The 20164-nt window shown below is 39.8% G+C and overlaps 2 protein-coding genes across 3 annotated transcripts in view; one reads left to right on the top strand and one right to left on the bottom strand.

Annotated features, from left to right (window-relative positions):
- Positions 1-314: 314 nt before the first annotated feature.
- RMDN1 (regulator of microtubule dynamics 1) lies at positions 315-18227 on the bottom strand (the record flags this gene model as incomplete). Its single annotated transcript, XM_083823783.1, has 11 exons — positions 315-510; positions 2515-2648; positions 5089-5119; positions 6252-6339; positions 8408-8463; positions 9162-9251; positions 9932-10091; positions 11372-11459; positions 13414-13525; positions 13696-14194; positions 18031-18227. The coding sequence occupies 11 exons, from the start codon at positions 18225-18227 to the stop codon at positions 472-474; spliced, it is 1494 nt and encodes a 497-aa protein (XP_083679909.1). The 3' UTR covers positions 315-471.
- The window catches only part of CPNE3 (copine 3), a 31373-nt gene continuing 25089 nt past the window's right edge, over positions 13881-20164 (top strand). Inside the window, exons 1-2 of one of the 2 annotated variants that reach the window (XM_083823390.1) lie at positions 13939-14018; positions 14848-14894. The gene's annotated coding sequence lies outside the window, so the exon portion shown is untranslated. Of the gene's footprint in view, positions 14019-14847; positions 14895-20164 lie in introns of both variants that reach the window. The other variant, XM_083823389.1, reaches the window with a different exon arrangement.

Raw genomic sequence — 20164 nt, 5'->3', positions numbered from 1 at the left:
TGAGGTTGCTTGTATAGAAGAATCTGTAATGAACCTTAATCAGAAAACTGTAGCAGTATCTAATAATGTTAGCATATGGTATATTACTCTTGAAGGCTATTTCACCACACAGAATAATGCTCTAGAAAAAAATAGCAGCCTTAAAACTATGTCATGGTCCTGTATCTCCTTTCCTTACAAGTTATGCTAGTCCCTAACTTGCAGCTGAAGTGTAAAAACTTGCTTCCCCCCACTATATACCCTGCTTGTCCTTGAAGACCTTTATTGCCACATTTATTCTCACATAAGTAAACAGAATCACATAATAAAACAGATTTCCCAGTTGACAATTTAATTGAAACAATAGAAAGAAATAGCAAATTTAGGCTATATATTTTATTAACAGCTTCAAAAAAGCAATAGTAGTATTTAAGGTCCTTTTCCTATGCTGTTCACACCTGAGGTACTGAATTCCCAGTATCTTGTTTCTTGTTATATAGAATTAAGCAACTCCAAAGCTTCTTTCTGTACCTGAAATACATAAATAGAACAACACAGTGTAGTTACAGGCTTTTCTAGCAGAACTTGTCATGCAAGCACCTTAACGTCTCAGCACAGTTCTGTAGTTTTGTTACTCTCCTAAGACTAGCCAGTTTCCTTCCCCTATTAAAGATGCTCAACAATTTTAACATGAATGTTAATAAAACCTCTTCACCCAGTCCCTTCAGTATAATTAACTTACATGTTAATTATAATAGTAAGTTTATTTGGGCTGAATACAGCAGATGAGCTCTTGATTTGCTACAGCCTTAGCTTACTGAGCCTTACTGAGTTATCCTATTCCTGGCCATAACCAACCAACCAAGCTGGAGTTTTCAAAACTCTGAATGGCAGCTAAGTGTGAATAGTATCTTAACCTAGGGATTCTGGGTAAACTAATAAATTTTGAAGATGATCGCAGACATCAGTATTAAATAAAGAATACAAAACTTCTGGCCTTCACAGAGCAAGCAGTTCAGGCGATGCAAGCCAGATACTATGGATAGTCAGAGATGAGAAGAGTCCAGAATACCTACTTCTGCCAATCTCTGTCAAACACAGAAACAAGAATTCCAATTTCTTCGCCCAGGCCACTTTCCTTCTTGCTGGACTGCACTGTCTAGTTCCCATGTTTGTGACACCTGTGATTTTGGCATTTTACACAGCGACCCACAGAACGGAGAGAATACAACCTCAGTTTAGCAGCTGTGCAGCGCTTTAGGAGATAGATAAGGAAACATCTTTGCACCAGGAGGCAGCAGCAGAGTAGTTTAACAACCTGGCTACCACACAAAAGCCACTACTGGCTCTTTTTGTCTGGCTTCTGAAGGCAGGAAGGCTTTTGTCATCATTGGTTTCACATCTGCATCCAGACACCAATTTGTTCGGCAATTACTAAGTATGGAACAGTTTTATATAGACTGGAGACTACTACACCTTTAGGCTATTGAGCTCCTATAAAAACTGCAAAAAAATGGAAGAACTTTTATTTGTTTCTACTGAAAGATATTGCTGAAGAAGCTCACTCCTTCTAGGAGAAACAGCTTGAACCTTACTGGAGAATTCACGGAGGAAAAACTCGACTAGTGTTTCTTCTGAGGTGTGAAATGCAAAATCCTTCTAAAGTACTTCTTACAGCTAGGACGTTCAGAACATGACAGCACATTTACACGTTCTCTGTAACAGTTGAAGCATGATCTCACACTGCTGCTTTATGCTAAATGACTTTTAGGTCAATCAACCGTAAGAAAAATAAACTAGAAATTAGTCCTGATGCTAACAGAATTACTTGCTCACTGAAGAAGTCTGCAATTTCTGTGGTTTACACTGAATACAGCATTAGGTCTGCACAAGGCTAATGAACTACCCTCCCGGAAGCACACTATGTATACATTTAAGTAGGCAGCAGATACCTACCTGTCCACACTAGGATCCTGAGCAGTTCAAAAGGGTAATTAAGTGCCTATTTATTGTCTGCTAGCACAGATTTGCTGTCAGAGACATTGCTTCCATTTGTCGCAATTCATGCACTCTGAATCTTTCCCTGCACTGTTAAGCTTTACAGATCTAGCAAGTTTTTGATGCACCCATGCATTTCTCTTCCTCCGGCTCATGATTCCATGAAGGGGGTGTTTTTTAGCTGTTCCAAAATATGATTTCCACCTGTCCAGTTTTAGGCCTATGAAAAGTGACTCTGTGCTCACACAGACAGAGGTTAGCTCAGGTGCCTGCCTTAACTTGAGCAACACAGTTGAGAATGGGTTGCTGATAGCACCACAAAAACATCGCGAAGAAGAAAGAACAGTTTTTTATTAACAGAATATTTCCAACCACTGTATTCAGAGGCAGTCACCAAGATACTAAAATTTTTTGGTGCCTGGGTGTAATCCTGGAATATAGAGCAAATTGTAGTTCAGCATCTGAGGCATTCCATCACCGTGATGTGACATGTTGGTTACTGTGTGTGGTTGCATTATTCAATCCTTAGCTTCTTACCTGTTTGTCCTCTTCGGTATGTGCAGGATAATCCTTTGCTTTGCTTAACCACAGAAGAGCCATCTTTTTATTGTTTAACTTCAAATATGCCTTCCCCAAAAAGAGCAAATTTTTGCTGTAGAAATTTGGGTCAGCTGTATAGAGACAGAAGAAAAGCTTTGAATAAGCACATCTGAACAACCAGCATACTATCAAAGCCATGATATAATACCACTCCTTTAAATGCTTATTTCAGAAAAGATTAATAGTTTTTGGCCTTAGAACAGATGGAACCCAATGTAAAACTACTTCGCTTTCTAGAATGTGGTTTCCTATAGTTATGTTAGCTAGCAGTGTATTAATTTATATGCTAAATGAAACTAGATTCCTCACAATGAGCAAAGCAGTAAGTTTATGCATAAGAAACAGCTTCACTTTGCGATTTGTATTCTCTTCTGGACCCAGTAGGTGCAACAAGCAATGCAACCAGCTTAGAAAGTATAGGCAAGGAAATAAAAAGGCACATTTCCTAGATTCAGACCATGTACATACAGATCATTTTAGCTTAGCTTTTGCTACACAGGAAGAAAACTTAAAATTGTTTGTACCCAAGTTTAACTTTTCCTTTTTTAAGGAGAGATTTAAGATGCTTTTATAAAACATACTTTGCCCATCAACCTTTATTAAAGACCAGTCTTGCGTACTGTTAATACTCATTACAGCACAAGCTTTCTCTGCATTTGGATCTAAGGTCAGGATTCAAAATGCTGACAATCATTTTTTGCACATTTTGTGCAATAATAGAGTACACAAAGGCAGGTAAATTCCTGCCTGAGGAAAAAGTGTAGTTTGGTAAAAATGACAGAGACTGACAGCAGCAATGCTGCCTGCTCCTATCTCTTCTTCTAGCAGGTGGACCCACTCTGTAGGAATACATTAACTTCAATAATAAGCTCTAGCTCTGACTGTGATTAGCATACTACTCTATTAAAAAATAAAAATGGAATTACTAGACATGTACATAGAATGTGAATATGCAAACATGAGCTATAATGATACTTTCAGAAATACTGCAAAACTTGCTAGATTTTTTAGTCACTGTCTATTATTCTGTCCTTACAGTTTAAATTCCAGCAAGCAAATTTCATAGCTGCACAAAAGAACACAGAGGTGGACCACTAACATCACTCAAAAAAAAAAAGTAAAAAAAAAAGTAAAAAAAAAAGTCAAATACAGGTAAATATATGAAGGTGTTTTGGAGGCACATTTTGAGATTAATTCTACCATCCCAGTTCACAGATGCACTACTTGATACAAAGGAAAAGATGGACAATATACCTTTCCATCAAACCTCATTGATACAACTGTATAGAAACCTTTCACAGAACATTGTCTTCTCATATCTTTCAGCTTATCAGCTTTGCTTGGGGCTTCCCTCTTGGGAAAATAATAGCTACATATTTTCTTTTATAAGAGGACAGTTTTATGGCTATTTGGATAGGTACTCTGATCCAAATAGCTTCTGAAATCAAAAAACGTGCCTTCTCTGTCATTGTATTGAAAATACAGGGGACTTTTAAACTTTAAGAAGAAACTAGAAAGACTGAGATAGAAATCCCACTTTTGCTTGCTTCTTTGCCCTGCAATAGTACATTCCAGTTGAATGCCTTGGGGAAATGTATGTTGTTAGTAATAGGGTAAAAAAAAAAAAAAAAATTAGAAAAAAAGAAAAAAGATATACTCACAGAATGGTTGAGTTTGGAAGGGACCTCTGGAGGTCATCTGGTCCAACTCCTGCTCAGATATGGACACCTAGAGCCCTGGACCTTGTCCAGGCGGCTTCTGAAGGTCTCCCAGGAGGGAGACTGCACTACCTCACTAGGCAACCTGTGCCATGCTCAGTCACCCACCCGCACAGTAAATAAAGTGTTGCCTGATGTTTAGACTGAAACCTTTGGTTGCAGTTTGTGCCCATTTCCTCTTGTCCTGGCACTGGGCACCACTGCAAAAAGCCTGGCTCTGTCTTCCTTTCACCCTGCCATCTGTACTTACAGCCATTGACGAGATCCCCTCAGAACAGGAGCATCCCCAGGTTGTTCAGCCCTAGGGTCCTCCAGCTCCTTGATCATCTTGGTGGCCTGCCCCTCCTCTGGACTCCCTGCAGTACGGCCGCGTCTCTCTCGCACCGGGGTGCCGCGACTGGGACCCAGTACTGCAGGTGTGGCCCTTCAGCAACGCCGAGTAGAGAAGGGATCACCCGGCCGGCAGCCTGGCGGCACTCGGCCCGGCACAGGGCACGTCGCTGACTCGAAAGTACTCTTCCCTGACCGGGAATCGAACCCGGGCCGCGGCGGTGAGAGCGCCGAATCCTAACCACTAGACCACCAGGGAGCGCGATAGCGGCTCTCTCTGTGCCGATAATACGCGTGTGACACACTCTGAGCTTCTCTGAGACGCCTCACTGCCTAGCAGTCCAATACACTACCACTAGAGCTGATACCATTTACCATAGGCTACTAAAAGAAGCTAAAGGTTTATGCACGACAACCTGCAGTAGATGATAGCATTCTACCTACAAAGAGCTACAAGAATTACCTTCCTCTGCCATGTGGAAGTAACGCAGAGCCTGCAAAAGAGAAGGTTGTCTTCTTTAAAACGGACCATGGTAAACTGAACACAGCCGTCAAACTAAAGTACTATGCATGTTCAACATAGCTGGACACCTACGTCCTCCTAGCCATCATTTTATTTCTGTTAATTTAGCATGTTACAGATTGCTCTCATTCAATGTACAACCAGATTTGACCTCTTTTCCACAGAACTACTTATCCAGCTATTTTCCTGCCTCTATCACTGTTTATTGTTCCACTGTAGGTATAGTACCTCCTGTTTGTCCCTAGCAAGTTTGATGGTATATTTCCAATCTCCAACTCAACAAGACCATTTTGAATTTCATTTCTACCTTCCGCAGTCCCTTCAAGCCAGTTCTCATGTATAAATTTAATAGACAAAACAAGGTTTATCGTTCACGTAATTAATACTGACAAATACTTCAGAGAGACCTGAGTCCTACAGAACACCAGGCAGTATCTTCCTACTTGAAGATAAACCTTTATGAAATACACACACATTTTTCAACTAGTTTCACATACTGCATCTCGGAAATTTCACTTATCTCTTCTTAATGTTACCAGCTGGAGGGAAAATACTACCAGAGAATTTAAAGTGTGCATGTATCTACAAAGCAGTTTTTGTATTGAAACTGCGTAAGTCTTATCAGTATGGCTCAACTACTGACTCTGGGACAAGTCTGCTTCTTTAGCTGCTTTAAGCGCTCTACACAAGTTGATATTGGGATTGGTAAGATTCTGCAGTATTTGAAATCCTAGCTGACATTCTGTATTCTTCCAAAAGTGATTTTCAGCAAAACTTAAAAGCTTGACATTCCATTAAAAAAGTTTTCTCTCTTTTTCAAACAGATCTTCAACTGCTTTTTGTGTTAACAGCAAGCAACCTTCTACAATTACTTTCTAGTGACTCACTCACCCCTCACAACTTAAAAGAACAACAGATTGTGAGCCAGGAATGTTGTTGTTCTAATAGAAAACAAAGATTACAATGGCTGCCAGAGGATGAGAAAAAAGGTATTTGTTAGTGGTAAGTAACAAATCAAGCTGCTACATTTTGCATTTAAATTAGTAGAAGTATATCAACAGCTCTGCAGGGGAAATAATCTATGAAACATTTTCTTATTGTACCTCTTGATAAGTGGAAGTTGGAGGTGTTGCAAATAGCATTGCAGCTATTTTTCGTTGGTACCATGGCATTTCAGCAAAGGAATAACACCTGGAGCAAAAGGAAACATTTATTAACACCCTTCACATTTCTCCTTTGAACGAACATTCTCAGACCTGGGATATCATGACTGGTTGTTGCCAAGAGTCACAACACCCACAGTCACACTGCAAGTTCTATAAACAGGTTCTTACAACTCCACAACATAATTGCAAGGTGTTTGAAATTGCTGCAAAGTTTGGCTAAAGAGGTTTTGGTGTGTCTTCTACTGGGAACTTTTATTACATTAGGCTGGAGACAGTTATTAAACATGAGACAGCCTTTCAGCTTGCAGTATTTTAACAATTAATCAGCATTTTATATTGTTCTAAAATATATGCAACAATACAGCACAACTGAGTAATGTCACTGCCTTACCTCAACATTACCTCGTTTTTCCTCAATTATTAATACACAAAAGCAGATGTGCAGCACATTCCTGAAAGACTCTGATCTATACGAATGAAAGTAAACCTAAGAATCAAACTACTGTGTTCTAAGCTATGCCATTCTACTGTTTTCCTATCTACTGAATAACAAAGGTAATTAGTCACCTTTCTTAGAGACAGTGAAAGAATTAAATATTTAAGTATTTCAAATACATAGAACACTCCAGGTCTAACATTAAACAGCACTATTCACTTTTATTACTCTCACACAATGATGATAACAATGATGATAAAAATGTTTTATTCACTGTGTAAAGCAGAACACACAGGAGGAGGTGAAAGATTAATGAGTGCAAATATGAAAGTGTTTGGGGGCAAGGAGAGGAGCAGAGCATGGAAAACAAACTAAGTTGAAAGTTTGCCATCAGACGTGCCTTATCAGAAATGCCAATAAGAGAGGTTCAGTCCAGTAAATACTAGGAAAAGAAATGAGAATAATACTCAAGAATTGACCGATATGAAATTCCAGTTTCAGATGAAGATGCTCTGGGGCTCAGTAATGAATATATGTAATCATACAACATAGGGATATTTTAGTACCCAAAATAACAATCCTCAAATTTCTTATCTTTCTATTTTTCCTTAGGAACAATGTTTAAAATACCTTTCCAGAACAGGCTTCCTATCTCAAAAGTGACATTGAGGCTCATTCAGTTGGGAGTATACACATCTGCCTAAACATCTGGACTACTGCAGGGGTTAGGTCATGTAGGAATAAGTAACACTGAGATACTGAAAATTTGAAATAAGACTTCTGATATTCAGCAGTCCAGAAAAGCCACAGAAAAAGTAGCTGTGATTTTTAGGATTTCTTTTCAAATCCTTTGGCTTTATTTATTTGCAACCTCTCAGTCTCATAGTAGAGATTTCCTGTAAAACATCTGGCAGAGGCCAAAGGCACTACATTATATAACCAGAAATGCTATCTGGAATCTCTCAATAACGAGTAAAAGATACTGTGTTCAACCAAATTGCTTCCACAGAAAATGCTGTTAGTATGAAAAGCTGCATTTCCAGTCCTTTGCCTGCATTGTAACGGTAATTCTTAGTACAAATTTAACTGAGCAGTAAATTCAATGTCAAAGATTTTGGTAATGCACATGTAGTCACAAGCTGCATTTACTTCAATGTAACTTTTAAAATACAGTATCATGACAGATAATAGAGGCAGTATTTTATGAACAGGTATCACATTTGATTGCTTTTCATGATACACAGACTGTATTAAGTTGCAGCCATCAGTGAAATTCAGTGTAGGTTCAGTGTTGAATTTTGTCTCCATTCACACTAGTCTGAACAAAATGACTTGCATGTTATGGAGATAAAGGTCTGGAAAATAAGTTTTTAATAGTTCAATACAGTGAAACAAAGAAATTCAACGAACGAATATTTTTTCATCTTTTTGAACTGTGTAAGAATTAACAGCCAGACGTTTTCAAGGCATGACCTCCTGTGCCATTCAATAGGTTTCCATGCTTGAATCAACTAATTGCAAGCCACTGAATTATTTTAAGCATTTCTGCAATTCACATAGTCTACTTCTATTCTGGCATTTTTCTTTGCCATATTCTGGCATATATTCTAGCACGTCTCTTTGCCACGTGTTAAGTTTTGTTTAAAATGCATCTTACCAAATGCCCATAAGATGAATTGATGTTGCATCTTTTGGATTCAGTTCAATGGCTCTCTAGTGCAAGTGGAAAAAACAAACAAACAAACATAAAGATGTAAAAGTTTATTCTGTCACATCTGGCTTAAAATACATTAAACAATAAAGAAACATTGACTTGTTGTTCTACTACTAATTAAACCACACTAACTGTGTGTAGAATTTCAAGGACACAGTATTTATTCAGTGCACAACTGAATCGGCTCACCTCCAAAAAACTGAAGACACTGACAGATTTCTAAGCACTCACGGTTAACAGGTCAGTAAGAGTTTCACATGAGACTTGACGTGTTCAGACTCTGATATAATTTCTGGTGATACAAAGTTAGTCAGCAGTCCTTTATCTTCTCCAGTACTTGTCCTTTACTGGTACACAATCCACACTTATAAGGATGGCCACACACCCATTTCTCAATAGCACAGCTATATTTTATCTAGTCCTAAGAGATGGCAAAAGCACTTCAGCTATTTCAAGACTCTTCTATAGAGACTTAGTTTACAGCAGGAGCTAATTTGTATCCCATGTTGCTTTGGAATCCCACACTGTCACAATAACCCCCAAAATCAAATTGTGACCAGGAGATTTGAACAGAAGTACGTTTGCAAGTTTTCACCAACAGCCAGTTCATAATTGTCAAAAAAATCTATGCATTGGACACATTACAGCTATCATATGCAAAGAAAAAATCAACCAACCAAACAACCATTTACATTACCTGAAAATGCTCTTTGATAACAAAGGCATTTGCAATTTTAACCTTGATTCCTTCATAATCTCCAATATCACTGATACAAATGGCATACCACTGTAATTCGAAGTACAAAAATAAAACCTTTAATAAAGCACTATAGTACTAGTAAAAAAAATACAACAACAAAAAAACCACAACACAGAACAGCCGCCACCACCACCACCAAGCAAGAAATATTTGTTATGAACAGTTCTAGCAGCGTCAGAGCAACCTGCTAGTCTGCACAGATAAGGGAATCGACGTCCACCTCTTATCCGAGATGCCAACACAATTAACTATATTTTGTTACCTCTCTGCCTGAGAGAAGCAGCACACAAAAATTACTGAAATGAAGCCAAAGCCTGAAGTCTTTCCAATGAAACTCTATAGAGCTACAACTGCACACAGAGACAGCATGCTGGATGTGTGGCATGTAAAATGTTTTTCAGAAAAGATCAGTTGTAATCAATGTGATCTGTGATCTGTCACCTGTTTCCATGGTCCTGCACACATTAAACCAATTTCTGTATCCTGTGTACAGGAAATTTAGCTGCAAAAGTCTGACTCTGATCTTAGAAACAAATCAGTGAGAATTAGAAGCAAGAGAGTGAAAATTAGAGTGGGAATCATGCATTCTTAACGGAAAAGTTAAATTATGCTGAAGTTTGCTGAAACAGCACAATGACATTTGTTCCAGTTTTCACTGGCAGATATCAAGGAACAAGATTTCAGTTGAGTTATTTTGCTTGGCTCACCTTGTGTGCTGCAAAATTTGATTCATTTTTTTCAAGTGCCTTTTTTGCATACTCAAGGGCATCATACACCAGTTGTCTTTTCTCCTCTGCAGAAGTACTACTTAGCTGAGCTAAGTCTCGTGATGCTCGTGCCAGCCGCCACAGTAACTCTGCATCCTCACTAGTTATGAACAGAAACACAAATATTTTAAAGTAACAATGGCAACAAAGCTAGCAAAGGTCTCCAATAAGTCTCTCAATATGTATCTCAAGTGGGTTATAATATCATCTGCCATACTATGCTGTATACAACTTCAAGGTAACAAACAACACATGAAAGCCTGCCATTATACACTGTCTGAGGATACCTGTCTGAAATGCATTTCAGAGGTTTTTGCCGTCTGGTCATAAAACATTCCACTCCCCTCTACAAATGGGAGTACCAAAGTCAAAACTACCAGAAAGCAAAAATATTAGAAAACATACCTGAGTCACTGCTAGACTCAGAATACCCATCAAAGCCAGTTTTCTTTTCTGGAGTCAAACTGAGTCATGCTCGGTGCATAGCACAGTCCTGCTGTCATTAATGGAGTAACACAGAACTAGCAGACTAATTTTTCAGCCACATCACAAAAATGTTAACTACAGCTACAGGGGATCATTACTTCTCACAGAGTAAGAAGCATTGTTATACACTTAGGAGCAAGGTTACAGCTTGCTTACAGCACCGTGTCCCTTGAAGGCCAGGACCTTCCTTTAACTTCCCAGCCTTTGTACTTGTGCCTCTCTCAAGAACCAAAAAGCAAAAACAAAAAAACAAAGCAAACCATCTGAAAACGACTGAATAGTTAACTTCCTCCAGAAGTGTTCTAGGAGATGCCTCGTTTCCAAAGGAAAGGACTCTTAATTTATCTATGCATTTTCTGCTTTTTCCTTAAGCAGCCTGTTTGTTCACTTATCTGAAATGTTTTGCGTAGCTAGGACAGAACTGCATTAGTATGGAGCTTTTTCTGTTCACACTCAAATCCTAACAGGAGACAAATGAAAACAGAAAGGAACAGCTGGTAAGCAATTAAAAAAAGGCTCAAAAATTGTCAGTGCCTAAATTCTAGATACTGTGGTCATTACAGTAATGTGTAGACATGCTGTGACTTTTTCCACAATTTTTTTTTTTAAAGAATTTTTAAAGTAATAAACTAAACATACCTAAAACCTCCCTGCAGGAATGAAAGACTTAAATGTTAACCCTCAGATTCTACAGCTGCACTCAGCTAAAAATCAGTACTTTTGTCATTCATTTTTGCATGGGGAAGAAAAAGATCAAGAATCCTTTCCTACTTAAATAAAGATGAAAGCCAGGTTCCCCAGCATAGCACAACAAGAATATTAGTTGAAAACTGGTATAAAAGAACACATTAAAAAAAAAAAAGTAATGTGCAGATATTCAATTCAGTCAAGTACCTATCTTTATGCTGAACCAGCAACCGATACAGCTTTTCAGTTTCTCCACTCCCGTACAGGTAGTCTGCTTGCTCTATAACTTCTGCCACTTAAGAAAGAATGAGAATTGTGGAAACAGACAAATAAATTGCATGTAATTAGGATATTAAGGTATAAACAAAATGTTTCAGAGCAAGTCAGTCTAACTGAAACACAAAGAACAAGTTACTTGATTTTTAGGCCATCGTTCTGAACAACAACTTTCATACACGGCAGACTCAGATAAGCTATTTGCAATGAACAAGTAGGAAGAGATACAGTGCTGAATACATGCCTCTCTGTCATGGAATTGGGGAGTGGGCTTGAGCAACAAAGCGACCTGTGGATGCTTAATGGATTTAACACTCAAAAATGTCTTTCTTAAAGCATCAGACACTGGAAGCAATTTGTTTTCTTCGTAAAAATAGCAGAAAAGGATAATGAAAAACCTTCGCTAGTATACGTACAGAATTTAATTGTAATAATCTTAAAAAAAATGAATTTTGTTAAAATATTCTTGGTTCTCAATACAGTTCCATAGTTTTGCCAAAGACAATCACAGATTGAGTACGGCTCATTACCTTACTCAACAAGCCAAAATGAAACATCGGTCAAGGATTTTCTGACTGAAGCTCTTCAGATTTGAAAAATCAGCGTTGGCTTTTTATCAATTTATTAGCTAAGTATTCATTGTACTTACAGCATTTAAATTCTTCTAGAGAATATTTTAAAACCCCGACAACAGCAATGGAGGAATATGATTTCCGCAACTGGCTGAACATAATGTAGTAATATATACGTATATAGTACACAAAACAGTATTCCACAGACATATCAAACAATTCACAATACAGGATTCTAGCAGGAGAACAGACGGAATTAGGGAAAAAAATGGCAGCAGGTAGATCATTCTATTGAAGTATACAAAGGTATAAGAGCAAAACTCTGAGTTTATTCTTCTACCAACATTAAATATGAAAAAATGACACTAAGTAAAACGTCTCGCCTAATTTCATTTAGAATTTTCAGCTACTCTATCACCTCCTTGGTGTTACTCCTTGGTCTGTGATCAAACTTTTATGTGAAAACATAAGCTCAATCCACGCTTCGTAAAAGTTACATTTATAAACTTTATTTTTCAAGTTATCTACTGAATATAATAATCCTATTTCACAACATAGTTTTATTTATAGAAGAAAAAAAAACACTGAAGACTACTAAATACAAAAGTCTTATATTCAGCTTTAAAAGCTCCTAGAATATAAATCACTGACGATTACGGCATTCTGGATGTCTTTTTAACCTTGTCATCTCTAAATGCCTTCTATCAACAATTTCAAAGATACAATAATGGTCTACATGGACTTTGGATTTAAGTGTCTAAAATAAGCCTCATAGTGCATATTCAGCATTAAAGTAACTTCAGTGAATTACGTTTGCTTCCTGAGACAACCTGAACAGCACTGTCAGTACTGTCATATCTAATAACTGAATGGTCAGAATTCAACATTCCAAACAAACTATTAGCTAAGTGTTTTATGTAAATTATAAGATTTTTACTTCTTTTTAGTGTAACAAAGACACAGGGTATTTCTCACTTTTGTTTGAAACACAATCTCAGCACTACTTGACTACATTAAATGAGAATTCCATGGTATTCATATAGAAAATCTCAATTAACTAGAATTCCAGAAATTGATTAGAGCTTGGTCTGTGTTCCCAACTGAACCTTATCTTTCTCAATGAGTTACTTAAAGCTTGGGTGACAAACTAGGTATCATACACCTTGTGCACTGATCTCATCCTCTCTATGTTATCAGATTAATTTGCTTTCAGTGACAATAAACTCCTTATTAAACTGCTACCACACTTTAAATCCCTGAACTAATTCAAAACCCTGCCAGAGAAATGTCCTGCACACAGCCTGAGTGGACAACCTCAAAAGCATTACACCACTTTCCTACATAATCCTGGCAGTAAAAACCCTATGCTTCACATTAGAGCGACCCATTTGAGAACATTACCTTTGAAGCTTGCATGAACCTCAGCAAAACCAGAAACCAGCTTGGAAGCTTCATAAACCAAGAAGGACCCCGCTGAGAGCGCAACCCCCCTTTTAAGTCTTTTTCTAAGCACCTGCACGGGATCATAAAATGTGCGTTAATAAACGTCGTTTCTCTGAATTATTGTTTTTTCTCATCTCTGGTACCACAGTTATATTTCAGGTTCACAGCCCACACCCCCCCCCACCGGCTGAGGTGTCCCGGGGAGGACGAGGACAGGCAGGGCCCGCTGCCCCCGGCTACCTGGCTCCGGCCGGGCCCTCCCCAGCCCCGCGGGCCTCCCGTGACGACCCCCGCCCGCCCTAGCAGCGTGCGGGCGCAGCGGCAGCCGAGGCTCCGCGGCAGCAGCGCCGCCATGACGCCGGCCGCCGCCATTTCACACCTCCGCCGGCGGGGGCGGTGCTGGCGGCGGGGCCGGCCGGGGCGAGACGAGGCCGAGGCCGGCCCATTCCGCCGGGGGGAGCCGCGCATGCTCTCCCTCGGTGGCCTCGGGGTGGAGCGGGGCTGCTCGGTGCGGGCGTGGCGGAGCCGCCGCGGGGCGAGGGAGCCGCCGCGCGTTGCCGCAGGTGAGGGGCTGGCGGCGGGGAGGGGGTCGCGGCTGCTCCGGTAGGGACCGGGTTCGGGCACCGCGCTGCCGCCCGGGTGGGGCCCCTGCGGGCAGGGCTCCGCTCCCCGGCTACGGGCGGCGGCTGGGGTAACCGAGGGCTGTTGTGAGCCGTCCCCGGGGGTGGCTGCTGCGCTCCTGCCGCAGGAGAGCGGCCCCGGAGCAGCCTCCTGCGAGCACTGAGCCGCCTGCCCCAGGCAGGGAAGCCCCGTCAGTGCCGCCCGCCTGAACTTGTGAGGGCTGCGGGCCGGCTTGGGGTGCTCAGAAACTCGCCTTCACCCCTCGGAGAGGAGACTGGCAGGAGTCATCGGCTGTCCTTAAAGAAAGTGACAACAAGCAAGGCGTCCGGTTCCCGCGGAGTTATTGTTGTTCAAGTGGTTTTGGCTTATTTTTCCGCCTTGCTGTTGCGTGACGTGTAAGGCTCGCCTTAGCTGGCATGCTTCTGGTCAGTTTACTTCCACACTAGGGCAAAACTGAAGTATGAAAGCTGTCCGCTTGTGCCACTGCCGTCACGTATTCAAAGGGCATTAAGAGTCCTCAAGCCAATATACATCCCCCTGCCTTCAAAACTACATCTTGCGTTCATTTTCTTTGGAGTTGTATGTCTCCAAAAGTTCAAAACATTTCAGTGGTCGTACAACGAAGCGTGTTTAATGCAAGTGATTGGAGTCAGACTTACTCCTAGGTGTTTTCTTTTTTTCAGTTGAGGTTTTAAATTGTTAACTTAGATCACACATATAGACTTTATTTTCTAAGTCTATGTAATCACAGAGATGATTTATTTTTTTCAGAATAGTCAGAACTCCATGCAAGCATTATTCATCGGAAGAATAAAAAGGTAAAAAGATGTGTAAAGGAGCAAGAAGAACTAGACAGAAGTCTTTATTTTCCTGTCTTAATGTTAGGGACAATGCTGTTTTTCTAGTATGCGTGTTTGTATTAAATATGTAAGAATTAATTAGTACAAATCCATTCTGTGTGACTGTTAAACTAATTTTAATTGAGCTATTGAAGGCAAATGCCCTTAAGACTGCAGGTAAGCTGTGGTAGCTGTTTTGTACAGACAACATGAAGACCCATCTTGTAGGTGTAAATGTGGCATAACTTATCTAATGCTAAAATCTCAACTCCACAGCTGAGTTAGCTTAATATTGTTACCTGGGGTGGAGTTTTTTTCTCTGTTCTGCTTTAGAGTAAGGTAAATGCTGTCATTACCATGGTTTCCTTTAAGAAATACCCATTGTTTAAGGAAAAAGTTACATGTTAAGATAAATTATTTTTTTTTCCTTTCCGTATTGATTAAGTTAATTTTTTAGACACAGTCAGGATGACTTCCAACATAAGTAATACATGATCAAGTTAGTATCTGTGAATATTAGTTCCTTCTAAACCCAGCAGAGTTATTTCTCTTGGTCAATTGGGCTAAGGTTAACAGCCACTTCCAGCATCACATTTGACATTGTGGTGTGGCTTGCTAAAACAACCAAAGGAAACTTTTTTTTAACTTCTCATCTACATGTTCTATGTTCACTTTCTTCACTTGGTGTTTAGTTTTACTTTACATGTGATGCTTTTGCTCAGGGATTTAAGAGTGGCATTACTCAGTGATTGAAAGATGTGTGAACGTAGGGGTTTTGGTGCTGGCTTGCTGAGTCTTAATTTCTGTTAGTCTTGATAGAACAGTCTTTTGGATAGTGATAATAGTGAAATAGTGATTTAGGTCATACTTTCTTCTACGATTGAAAGAAGATTATATCCTGTAGATCCTTCTTATCTTGTGGCTGGATCTGGTGCACATATTAACTCACTGCTGTGTCCAAGGCATGGTTAGGAGCAAGATGAAATAGTTGCCAGTTGTGGTTTGTGGCAACTTTCTTCTGGTACTTTTCACATCCAGGAGGGTTATCAGCAAGTCCTGATGGTAGGTGAGTAGCATGTGTGCAGTAATCTAATGGTTCCAGGAAGCAGTATATTTGCTGTCTTTGTGTGTTCAGGGCTACTCCCTAGGAATATGAAGAGCAGGCACCTGTGATGCCTCCCAGGGACAATGAATACAGAGTGCAAGTAGCTGGTATGATACAAATTGAAGGACAGAAGACCGGAGAGCTGTTGGTTGTCCTACAGGAGGATTTGAAATATATCCATGCTATAGTAAGGTATAATTCTCTGACTGGCAGTTTGAAGTTAGTGCTGTTGCTTGTAGTGAGATAGTAAATGATGTGTTGGACCAGTGTGGTGTAGTGTTTCTATTGATTTTTCTTAGAGAACCTTTGGCAGCGTGATGAATACAACTTAATGATAGATTTTTATATATAGGAACCACCTACCAATAGTTGCCTGACTTGTTACACCAGTGTGCTACCAGTCCAGTGGATACACATTTGAACTACCTGATTGTGATGAATCTTTTATAAATAGATGATTCATCGCACATAGAGAAAACAGTGTCTCCCTCATGCCTCAGATTTCTTAAATATTAGCTCTTATTTTTTTCTGTGCATAATCTCCAGTTAAATGAGCTGTGTGGTCATTGTGGTTTTATCAGCATAATATCACTTGTTCCATTAAGAATGATATAGTTCCTCCGTGCATTCGAAGTGGCAAGTGCGAGGAAGATAGAACTCACACTCAAGGTTTTGTGCAACTCTTAGAATACTTGGTGAATGATTCAAGCTGAGGTGAGTTACTTTTGATCTGCTTCTATTATTCAACTTGTCAGCACATCAGCTAACGCAACAGAAGAGTTTTATCAGCTGTGTTGTCTGTAAAGAAAGGAAAACAGCGGTGGAAATTCAGATTTGGAGGTATGATTTTTAGAGAAACCTCTAATTTTCAAATGCAGTTCATAACCTGAAATTAGGTTATGAAATGGTCCTAGCCTTTGCAACTTTATATGAAATGGCAACTCCTGTGAGGTGCTTTGTTTTTTTTTTTTTAAGAATTGAAGGGTTACATTGAGTTTATTTGAAATACACATCTATACATATGTGTTCTGGTATGATAAGCGATTGTAACACTGTTAGCCTGCTTTGGGGGCAAACGTATCTGTATCTGTCACGGTTTCATTGTCAGCTTCTTGCAGCAGTTGTGGCATTTTCTGGGAATATGTTGTTGTTCTGTGTGCATATGCAACAAGTACGAAAAGGTGTCAGAGGACCACACTGATTATGGATTGAGCAGGTTATATTTGTCAGATGGATGTTGTCTCACAGGTTGTTTTCATTAAATTCCTGTTTTATTCATCTTTGTGCCATCTCTTTGTTGTAACCCTCCTTGTAAAGGGCTGTTGCAGGAAGTGCTGTCATTGCTTGGTGAGAGACGCAATAGAAGAGGTTCCAAGGAATGCAGGCGTAGAGATCTTCACCACAAAAAAAAATATATATATTTGCAGGAGATGGTATCTTAATCCTGTCTGAAAGAACGGAGACTGAAAAATTGCATATACTGAATGTTCAGGGCAGTAAAGCTTCATACTCGTTATTTCAGATTAGGGTTTGTTCACGACTTTGATACAATATGTCTGTATAATTAATTTCCATGTTATTGTCTTCCCAAGCTTATGGGAAATGCTTAATAATCCAAGGAGAATCAGAGTACTACTTTCATAAGATATTTTTCAGTCTAATATCCAGCTTATGTAAAATGCTTCATTGCTGTAGTACCTAGAAGTTTCAGTGAACAGGAATAGACTTTATTAGCAAGTTCTGAGATGTCTCCCCTGTTTTTTGTGTCTGTCTGGGCTCTGTAGCAACAAAATACGGAGCTTTGGTCTGCTGTCATTAGTAGTTCACAGCAGCTAGGAAATGCTCTGCCAGCGATAGCTTGTTCACATCAGAACAAGTTTGAGACTTGTGACTAAAGGCAGCAAAGCCAAACCCAGCTATAGCAGTGTTCACTTCATTAGTCCTTTTGCCTTGCTATAGTTAGGTATTTCTGCTTATCAGATTGGATAGCACCTGCTCTAACGAACACACCTGAATTCACCGCTGCGCTGCCCTGGAAGTAGCACTTGGGCAAGTCTGTGCTCTCCTCCAGTATTGCAGCATTGACATGATTGCTGCAGTCTGAGAGTACTGAAGTGCTCTGTTAGAAGATGATCCTGATAAGAGAGCTGTTGCTTTCCAGGTGGAATGCCCTGCTTACATTTCCTGTTCACAAGGAACTGGGTCATTTGGCGGACACCACTTGTCTTTGTTAGAATCACTGGGGGAATTCAGGGAACATCACGATCAGTGGAACTGCAAGACAAGGCTAGTCCTTGACTTGCTGTTTTGCTTTGATAATGACAGCCCAAGCAGAAACACCTGCAATATATTTAGTTGAGCTAATCATGCTCTTGAATGCCCTAGGCGTTTCATAGGGTCAGGAATCAGCATCTCCCTTGTGACTGTACACTGCTGCAGTTCAGAGTCTGGATGTCGCAAGCTCTGCTGAATTGTTCAGTAATTCAGTCTCCCCTCATCCAGCATTATCAGTGGTTTTTAAGAGCCTGCTACACTCCTGCGGTCACAAAATCCATGCCAATAAAAAGGACAATCTCGTCACTGTCATCTGGCCCCATCCCAGTAAGCTTTTAGCTTGCTTCGTGCTGTACCCTACCTGGAGGACAAACGTCAGATAGATTGAGAAAGGCTGAGGTTTGGGTTATATTTGGCTGATGGGGAGTTACTTTCATAACAACAGCTAATTGCATAAATAAGTCTCTTGTTACGTGATGTAACTTACTGGCAGTCAAGGCTCATTTTACCAGATCCCAAACAGTATCATCTGTTTGTGTAAAGTTATTCCAGTATCCCAAATCTGCAAGTAGTCCAGTCATGAAATATTGAAATATTTTGCATCTGGCTTGCCTACTAGATCTGGTAGTTTGTTGTGGAATGGCATTTTGAGAGGTAATAATACATTAGTGCAGCTGTGATTCCTTATTTCCACCATCCTGAAGAGACTGCAGTTTGCCAGACTCTGTGTCCCAACAGGTTTTCAAAACGACAGCATGTAAGTGGCAGTGACTCCGTTCCACGAAGGTGTTTGTCCTCTTGGGAATCCCCCCACCCGAACCTGTTCTGGAAGTTTTCAGCTAACACAGGCTTTCAGACACGAGGAGAATTGGGTGGAGCAGAGATATTCTTGCTTTTATGCAGCATGGGATTACGAGGATTCACACAAGGCGCGCAGAGCTCTAACAGCTGCCACTGTTTAAAAGACTTTTGGTTCATGTGGACATGCAGAGCATGTGTACCCTTTGCAAGTTATGCGCTGACTGCAATGTTGCAAGGGAATTACTTGTTTTCTATGTGTTTTCACTACTGTAAATACTGTTTTGGGTTAATGAGATATGACTTTTTCCTCACTAGTGGTATATTATTAACTTTTAATGTTTATAACCTAAAAATCAGGTCGTATACAGCTATTTACTATGAAACGTATGAGCCTTACATTATTATGGATAATCATGTTGTCTTTTTCAAATAGCAGAATTATTTCTTGAAATACATTGAAATGTTACAGACTTCTTCAGTTATAAAAATAATGATTTCTAATATTTTCAATCTCTGGGGAAAGTGACTTGCATTATTTTCATCTTGCATTTTGTAAAACTGGGAAACAAAAAGACTAAATCTCAGGATTTGGGAAGTTATGTTTTTATTTCTAGGTTTCAAGTTGAGTGTCCTCTGCTCAGGTAAACATGTTCTTGTTAGAAGCTGTCTTTTAGCTTTACTATGGACGCAATTACTAGGTCTTGAACAAGAACACTTGTATTTTGGGGCAGGGAAGCAGGCTTTTTAATTCTTCCCCTCTCTGTATGTTAAAGGATGCTTTTTGCACCATGCCTCTTTTTCTAAATCTGTTCTGTTCTCTCACTATATGTGTACTGGGGAGACAGTGACATGTGGAGGAGGAGAGGAAGTCACAAAATCATGTGAGAAAGTACTTGTGGCATGAGAGAACTGGGACATGCTCGCACAGGCTAAAAAGAGAAATCTGACCAGATTTGTAGGTTGACTGAGTGCTGTCCATTTACAAATGATTATGGAAAGATTGCTTAACCAAAGATACGTGGGTAAGGGTCCTTTCCCAAGATCCAGGTTAAGGAGTCTCAGTGAAGTT

The sequence above is a fragment of the Anser anser genome (genome assembly GCF_964211835.1).
Source record: "Anser anser genome assembly, chromosome: 2".
Taxonomy (NCBI): domain Eukaryota; kingdom Metazoa; phylum Chordata; class Aves; order Anseriformes; family Anatidae; genus Anser; species Anser anser.
Note: the sequence above shows the minus strand (reverse complement) of the source record. Positions and strands in the feature narration are given on the sequence as shown.